This window comes from Centruroides sculpturatus, unplaced genomic scaffold (assembly GCF_000671375.1).
Source record: "Centruroides sculpturatus isolate CEXI.00-Female unplaced genomic scaffold, Cexi_2.0 scaffold454, whole genome shotgun sequence".
Taxonomy (NCBI): domain Eukaryota; kingdom Metazoa; phylum Arthropoda; class Arachnida; order Scorpiones; family Buthidae; genus Centruroides; species Centruroides sculpturatus.
The window spans coordinates 443,443-452,999 of record NW_019384681.1 but is presented as its reverse complement, the minus strand read 5'-3'; the positions used below and the strand labels follow the sequence as shown (position 1 = coordinate 452,999).

Below are 9,557 nucleotides of genomic sequence, written 5' to 3'. Positions count from 1 at the left end.
ACAAGATGAGCAGGAAGACAGTGAAAAATCGGAAAAACGATGTTATCAGCGATTGATTGATCGGCCGTGTAAAATTCTTCTATACATAGTTAGTTGTCTAGTATTAGTTTAGTTTTAGATTCTAGATAAAAAAAAATATTTCCATTTATATGTATCGGGTCCTCATGTACCATGTAATCTGTATTATTATATCATAGTAAGCTGATATTTACATTCTCTCTGCGTGTTAAAATTGTAACCAGTTCTTAATGTTATTGTAACATTGCAGTGTTCAAGGTTAGTTTATATCCACCTATTTGTAATGGGTTTTGAATTTTACTGTAACTGGACAATTTCTTGTAATTGTTAATACTGTATAACGGTCTTGTCAACTTTTATAATTTTGGTTATTAATAATTTCCGATGCAGCGCTCTGAGGTCCTAATAACTTTTTTCAGCGTTACTTTTCCCCTTTTCCTTTATACTTCTCCCTTCAGAACCCTTCCTTTAACCTTTTCTTCACTCCTTTCTCTTCCTAGTGGGTTAAGTTTGCAAAAGCAGACAGCCCTTCCTCCTCCTTTATTATTATTGTTATTATTATCTCATCTGAATTTTTTTTTCAAATACTGTCTAAAAACGTAATGCCTAAGTAACATCGGCAAAAGTACTCTTCTGCAGTACGTCTGTCATACGCTCATGTCTCTCCAGTCTAATAGGTGCTTGTATATGAAGTTAATAATTAAGTATTTTATGACATTTGACAGACACTAAGCAACCTTAACAGTATAATTTTTAAATATAACTTTGTATATCTACTTTTAAAAGCAACTGCTATGTTTGTCTGCTAAATCTTTTATCCAATTAATTTGTTCATAAAATAACTTGTTTACGACTCATTATTAAGAAACTGTTTACTTTATCTTATACTAGATGTAAAGTACACAGTTCATTTTGAAACTGCCTATTACTTTGTCATTAATGATAAATTTATTGAACTCACTAGGAAATTAAATTTCTTATTAATTTAGTTTATTAATATATTTAGTGTGTTAACTACATACAGTGAAATGGAAATTCTCAAATCATAAATAATTGATAAATTTTGTAAGCTTAAAAATTATAATAAAACAAGATATATATCTAATAGTTATTGATTTATTGTAATTTACTTACCACTGTTAAATAAATAATTAGAGATCTGAAATCAACACATTTTGCTGCAAAGATTGATTTCATTGAAGAAGTTAAACAGTTTTTTAAATTTTTATGTAATTTAGATGGGAATATATTTTCATAATATTAAGTGAAAAATCAATGAAGAACTAAAAGATTAAGATCATTCAATTTCTGTATTACTCTTAGGTTTTATTGAGTTATAAAATTAGATTTCAGATCTGAAATTATTAGGCCTGTTATTTTAATTTTTCTGTGCAATAAAATAAATTTGTAAGAAAAATTATATTAGTAATTTGTTATTTTGTCAGACAGATAGATAACCAAGTGGAATTTTGTTGTGCCTTTATTGAAGCTACCATAAATAACCATTACATCCTGAAGAACATGAAGTTTAGTGATGTTAAATACCAAGAATACAAACCACATGAAAATTTCTTTAAAAAACATGCAGCCATGAATATGGCATAACATTTGTAATACCAAAAATTTTTATCAATAAATTAGATGGAAGAATGGTATACAAAAAACATCATCATGCATTTCAAAATTTTATTAAACAAAATGAATATGCACTCTTATTTTATTGCAAAATACAAACAGAGTAAATAACAATTTTCACATCTACTAGCATTGGTGATACCCAAACAAACAAACAAACTTTTATTTTTCTAAAATTTGCTTTCTAAACATTCTTTAGGGTGGAGATAACTTTGCAATACACATTTCTCCACCTCCCTACATTTTGGGCACATCACCTTCTAAAAATTCTGCCCTCATGAAAATAATTAATAATAAAAAATGGCAGCGATCAAAAATTGCCACCTAGTTCATTTTATACATCTTGACTTAGTCTTATTTCCAGGTAAGGAAAAAAATAAATTTAAACTCTACAAATTAAACATTCTTGGAGGGAATATACAATGTTGTGTATGTGTGTGTGTGTATGTATGTATGTATGTATGTATGTGTGTCCATGTGTGTATATGTGTATACATATATGTATATGTATATATATATATTTACTTATTAACTTTATCAAACATGTACAAATAACAAAAGATGAGCTTGCATTTTAAAAATGCATAGAATTATTATTATTATTATTATTATTATTATTTTTTTTTGAAACTTTTACTGCTGCAGGAATTATATTATGGCAGCTTCAAATAATAAATTATTTTAATCACATACAGCAGTTTTTATTTTGATTTATTTTGGAGACATATCAGTTGTAAAAATGACCGAAACAACCTATAAAAATGACTCTCTACCATTCACACAGCCACTAACAATGTGATGTGCCAATTTCATCAATTTATTCACATCTATCGTTTTGGAAAAAATTCTTTTTAACCCATTAAATTGGATTATTATTTTTTATCTCTGTATATAAATTACATCAAGCCTACGGCAGTAACAGCATCACTTTTTTTTTGTGTACTTGTACGAAATCTCACCGTACAGACATATTGCACACACTGCTGATGAACAGCACAAAGGATAAAAAGAATTTTTTCCGATATTTCATTCATTTCTTTTAAAAAGAATTTTTTCCATTTGTACACATCCATATCTAGCAAAATAGTCACCATGACTCAAGGGCTTCAAGGGGAAGCTATGCTTGCAAAAAATGTCCAAGTACATGTAGCACCATGAGAAAAATAAAGTCCCTTCTATTATGAAATGGTGCTCTGAAAAATTTGCTTCCATCCATAAATATTACAATGGTCAGAAAAATACAAAATGTGAAATATTATAAATCTTGAGAAATGTAACATTGCTTACAAAGGTTTTTTTAAAAAGATATATTCATCTTGGTGTATTTAGGCTCTATTAGAATAAAAAATTTAAAAAGCTCTCACTTTCTTCTTTGGGTCAAAGCAGGTATATAATATATGACAAAAATAAAATAATTCATACCCATATTTATATCTTACATATTTTTTACAAGAAAATTAAATTACTATAATTATATAAAAATGTTATTTCACTGTCTCTTAGGGAGTCCTCACAATTTATTTTTATATATAATACATACGGCATATTTATGAGCACAACAACACTCACTAAGGAATGTAGTAATTTAAAGAGCAAAAACACTTTTTATACCACATTCCTGAGTAATCAGAACCGACAACACAGTTAAGCACAAATGATTGCACTCTAAGATAAGGGAAGAGAAGATCACTATTTTCTAGAAGTAATACAGTATTTTAAAAGACATAGTAAGCAAAGCAAATATGGCAGTAGATTGGTACTAATCTAACCAATCACAAAACATTTATTTGTGACAAAGATCTATTAGACAGCATTACTTTTTATTGGCAATGCTGTTTATGAATTTTTTTCCAATCTTTTTCCTAACATATTTTGTTGTACATATTATGTTAATTTTATTTAAGAGCATACAGTATTTCTTTATATAAGCACATATCTTAATATCCACAACATTAGTGGTCTCCCTGATTCTGCAACAGTACTAATATTTGTACTGTGTGATATGTGCTAAAGTTTTGTAAGTACGAGCAATAAAATAATCCTACTAAATTCACTTTAACATATTTACTTTTTTATATTTACTACAAATTAATATATATATATATATATTATGTATTATAAATAATTCTGTATGTTGTTTGTTTATGCTTGTATGTATATCCATATGTACAGCATTTAATATGTATGCTATATATATTTATATATACGCTCATATACAAACAATATGTATAAATATATATGTATATTTATGAGAAAGCTGATTGAGAAATTTACACTTAACAGCAGATTTTAATAGGTTCAATTTTTAAAAAGAATAATAACAACAATAATAATGAAAATGATTTCAAAGTGCCATTGTAGTGTTTATAAAAATAATGAAAATATTTATTAAAATGAAACTGCAAATGTATGAACTAAAAAATAATGATAAAATAACATCCACTCAAATATATCTTATTAAATACAAAATAAGGTTTTTTTTACAAAGAAAATTTTTAAATCAATATATTAAAAGAATTACTAAATAAATAACTATTCTAACAAAAAATTATCTATTATAACAGAAGATTATTTAAAATGTTTATATATACTATATATATATTTATATAAGTATGTACATGTATTTATTTATGCATGTACATATACAATATACATATAGATATATATATAAAAATATATTATATATCTAAAAACATATGATAAAACTAAATGGAATTTGCCCTTTATAAGGACTTGATGCATTAATAGCAATCCTAAATGGCACAAAAATTGGAGTCTCCCTTTTAACAGCATAAACATTAAAGCTCTTTTACAAAAAAAGGACAATATTACAAAAATGATATTTAACATTTTTACCTACAAAATTTTTTATCAGTGCAATGGTTTGGGAACCATGACAAATCTCTGACTAGAATTTTTTTCCCATTTGATAACATATAAAAAAAATTTGATTGTCCCTACCCCTACAAAATATAGAAGGAAAAAACCTGAAGAATTATTGTCTAGTTAATTTATCTTTGGTTTTTTGAGATAAATACATACTATATAAGTATATATATAATATATATAAGTTATATTTGAAACTATCCACAAATTTCAAAATTTTTACTACACAGCCCACATCAAATTATCCTAGAAATGCCTGAGATATTTAAATAAGACTATTTCATTCTGATACTAGGAGAGAATCTTCTGTAGGCTATTTTATTGACAATGTTGAAAGCATTTTTGGTTTTAGTTTCTATGATAACATGCAGGTAGTTTTGATCCACCTAATTTTACACATCACAGCTGAATAATTGCACATATAATCTGCACTTGCCTAATTGGTAATTACTTATGAGTCTGGAAATTTGGCAATTTAATAACTGAGGTATGTTTATGATAGAATCTGTTCAGAAGATATCAAATTGGATTCAAAACTAAAATAATTTTATAAATTTTTCCAATTTGAGCAGATAGACAGAATATTAATGGATATAAATGACATATATCTATGAAAGAGAGGAACAATACAGGAACATATGGAGAAAATCTCCAGAAATATGGGTATGTTATATAATCTTAAATATTATCTAATGTATTTGGCTTCAAATTAATTTATAAAACCTATACAGCAGCAATTATAATATAACAATCTGATGGAAATTTGTTATTAAAATATGAGGACACAATAATAAAATTTATGGTACAAAAGTTTTAGAAAAAAACATTAAACTAAGTGCACACAATAAAATATTCTCACTTTGGAATCTGAAAGACAGATTTTGCTGATAGCACTTATATTCCATAAGGAAATAGTGCCATAGTTGAAAGCCCATAACTGGCTATAATGTTCATATTTCATATGCTGCATATAGTTGTTTTAACAGTCAATTATTTGCAGCTGCAATGGATTTTATGACAAAGTTATTCACATAAGAATATAAATTTCATTAGATGGTTAAAGGGAAAAATGAACACATCTCTCATTGTCCTTATTTTAAAAGATTACTTTTGATATTAAAGAGGATTGGAGTAAAAAAAATTGTATCTAAAAGGTAAGGCTTGAATTATTGCTCAAGGTGAGGATGACGAAGCATGCTAAAATTAATCACAAAAATGCCAACTTTTGTTGACAGGGAGATGCATGCACATTCATATTCATAGTATACTCCTATCAAAATTGAAGAGTCCAATGTTTTTGAAAACAATAAAGTAGATTTTTTTTTTGTGTTAGTTAATGTAGATTCAGATGCTGTACCATACTACTATGCATGGCTTTATGAAGGACAATCTTCTTGATGATAGGTGTTAAGTAACTAACAAGAAATTGTATAAACAATTATTTAGTGGATACTGAATTGCTGATAGTTGCCTATAAGCAGTGATTAGGAAACAATTAAGTGGATATTAAATAATAAAAAGAAAAATGCTTGGCAATATTTAGATATCCTCTAACACCAACGAAAAGGTACAGCTCTTGGTCTATCAGCTCCTTCTTTGACTAGTGGTTTATGAAATTCTCTTCCAGGTCTTGAATGGATGGTTGCCCAGCAATGTTCACAGTAATACTGTAAACAAGTAACATTTGCACAAAAAAATGGAGCAAATTTTCCACCACATCGAGCTCCTTGACATTCATCACACATTTGATCATCAAGAACATAAGGTTTAACTTCAACCTATATAATAAGAATAGATGTAAGAGTATTCTTATATTTTATATATTTAAACAAAGAAATAATTTTAATGAATTTACTTTTATACTTTATTTCATAAAATATAACTACAAGGGGTAAAAAAAAGTTTAGTTAAAGTTTGATTGTATTTACTGGTAAATTTGTTTAAGTATTAATCAAGTTAGGCTGTTAAAATCAGGTAATTTGATTATTATTTATTTATAGTTTAAATCAAAAGTAAATTAATTAAATCAAAGTACAGTAGAGCATCAATTATCCAATTCAATTGGGGACTGGGGTTGGTCGGATAACTGAAAAAACAGATAACCGAAAAGTATATAATACATATAAAAAATACATTATTAGCATAGTATATTAGTATATCCCATGTAATTAGTATATCACCATTAACCTACTTCGTGTTGAATTTTCATCAATGTTAAGCCTAACAAAATAATTTTTTTAAAAATAATAATCGTCACTATTCTATCGTTAAAAATTAGAAAATTAAGCCCTGTTTAAATACTGGCCTCCCTTTCATGGTCAAGACATTGTTGCCAGCTAAAACACACAAAATTTAACAAAAATAATATTAAAGTAGCCAAGACATAGACAAATGTTGTAGCACCACAATCACTAGCAGACATTTGAATTTGCCAACTAGGACGCGGGCGGTTAACCGATGTGACGGTTGATCAGGGTTAGATAATCAATGCTCTACTGTATGTGTGCATTTTAGGATGTGAATTTTGAAAATCATTTATTAAAAACTAAATATAATAATTTTTTAAAATAATTCTTTTACAGATAAAAATATGAAAAACTGTTCTATTTCCACTGATATTTGAATTGATGTTTATGTTTATATTGCAAATTTATTTTAAGTATTGAAAACAAATTAATCTTACCCTTTTTTCAATATCACCATGTTGCAATTGCACAAATCTAGCACTGATGGCTGCTATGTAGCTTTGTTGATTTGAAAATGCCACTCGACCTGCTCCTTTTGGATATTTTAACTCAGGGTCAGTATCAATACCAGCATAGCATACACCACCATATAATCTATCCATGATCATTGCCAATTCCACTAATTTTAGAATGATCAGAATAATAATCCATTAATATACAAAAAAAAGAAAAAAAACAACTAATTTTTTAACACAGTAGTTTCTTTAAGCAAAATTTACTATGATTCTACTTAATATATATAAAATTTTCAAGTTATTTAAATAAAATTCAGAGCTCATTTAAATGAATTAATTTTAAAACTATATACAGTAAAAGGTAATTCTAACAAATGTCAGTATAACAAGATTATGAGTATAACAAATTTAGTTTCAATTTCCTGCCAATTTACTATGCATCTTAAGTAAAAATGTTTAGCTTAACATAATAAAAATTTCAGCCCTTTATGAAACAAAGTAATCATTGCAATAAAAAATGTAAATGTTGTTTTTTGTTAATGAATATTGTTTCAATATTTATCTAGCAACATGAGTTTTAGTCATATTTGTCTACTATTATAAATTGCCAGTGAAATATCCCATAGTTGTAATAGTTGATGACTAGCAAGATTAGTCTGTGCATACAGAGTTCCATGAATATAAGAAGTATCCAAAACAATGTACAGTACTGTACAAGATATGAGATAATTGAAATCTCATTATCATCAGAATAAATTATGTGCACACATCTGGTAGTCTTCAATGTATAGGTTTTATTGCTTAAAAATATGAATATACAGGCATATTTTACATACTAAATTTATAACATCATTTTATACATATTCAACTATCCAAGCCAAAATTCAAAATCACCTGTAAGTCAGAAACAAATAGTTCGAGTTTGATCTGTTATGTAGTAGCTACATAACAGTTCTTGATGCTATTATCAATCAAGAAGTGAAAACTTCAGCTTATGTTATGTATTTTTGCCATTAAATAAAACTAAAATTGATTTATTTATTAATAATTAAGAGGGCTGCATCATGATACTTTCTGCTTTTTGGATCTGATTTCCAAAATTTTGAGAGAGCACAATGTTCTCACTAAAAATATCATAAATCGGTAATACAGTAAAGTCTATGTAGCCACCCATGAAATTCCCCTGTGAAACTGCATAAGTTTTAATATACAGTGGTACCTCAGGATACGAATGCCCCAGCATATGAAATTTTCAGGATACGACATGAAATTTGAACATATTTTTGCTCCACGATACGAACAAAAACTCACCATATGACGTTACATTAGATTGCAGCGCCATTTTTTTATTCACTTCTGTTCATCGGTCTCAGTCCGCGTGTTTGCTTCACAGTGGAAGGATCTTGCTCGATAAAGGAAATCTTGAGGTATTATCAGAAAGTGACTGATTTTATTGAAAAGAAACATCCTGAAAAGGTTCACACTAGCCATATTGCTGCTCAGTTTAATGACATTTGCCTAAGTCATTTTAGAAACATTTTAAAAAGTAGGCAAAGCCAAATCTCTTTGGATAGATATTTTACCAAACGACCTCTATTCTATCCAGTGAAAGTGCTGGTGGAAGTGAAGGAAAGAAAGCAAAAAGCAGTGAATAAAAATTAAAAAATATATAAGCCTATATAAAACAACACTAATTTTTTTATCTTTTCTAAGTTATTTTTAAGTTATTGTTACATTATGTTATGTAAGTTAAGTTTTAGTATCATTTCCCTTCTCCCTCTCCTCCGCCACCAGTTTACACCTCCACCATTGTCTATCCTCAAAGGTAAAGTGCAAATAAAACTACATTTTTTTAATCAATTTATTATTCTATTATTATTCTATTATCAAATTATTCTATTGTGGTTATTTATACATTTACAACTACAAAACACATTTTTCAGTATTTTGCTTACTATAGTTATTTTTTTCAATGTATTACTTAGCTTTAATTTGAGTGTTTTTCGTGTTGGAACGAATTATTTGGTATTACATGTAATCATATGGGGAAAAATGATTCACCTCACGACATTTTCATGATACGATCTCAGTTTCAGAACGGATTAATTTCGTATCCTGAGGTACCACTTTAAATCAAACTCCATCTTGGTGATCACTGGCCATATCACTTAAGTGGCCAAGATAGAAAAACCAAGTATATTGTTTAAATAAAATTGAGCTTGTTGCTGTAGTTTTGGAACAAGTTCCATCCACAGATTCAAATAAAATTCAAATTCAAACATTCAAATAAAATAACCTTTATACTGAATAAACTAAA

The 9,557-nt window shown here is 27.5% G+C and overlaps 1 protein-coding gene across 1 annotated transcript in view; it reads right to left on the bottom strand.

The window, feature by feature from the left end:
• Positions 1-4,268: 4,268 nt before the first annotated feature.
• LOC111626975 (cytoplasmic polyadenylation element-binding protein 4-like) overlaps positions 4,269-9,557 on the bottom strand; it is a 134,373-nt gene continuing 129,084 nt past the window's right edge. The window contains exons 6-7 of the mRNA XM_023370518.1: positions 7,223-7,404; positions 4,269-6,317 (exon numbers count right to left, since the gene is read on the bottom strand). Coding sequence (XP_023226286.1) covers positions 6,090-6,317; positions 7,223-7,404 — 410 coding nt within the window. The 3' untranslated portion in view covers positions 4,269-6,089. The remainder of the gene's footprint in view (positions 6,318-7,222; positions 7,405-9,557) is intronic.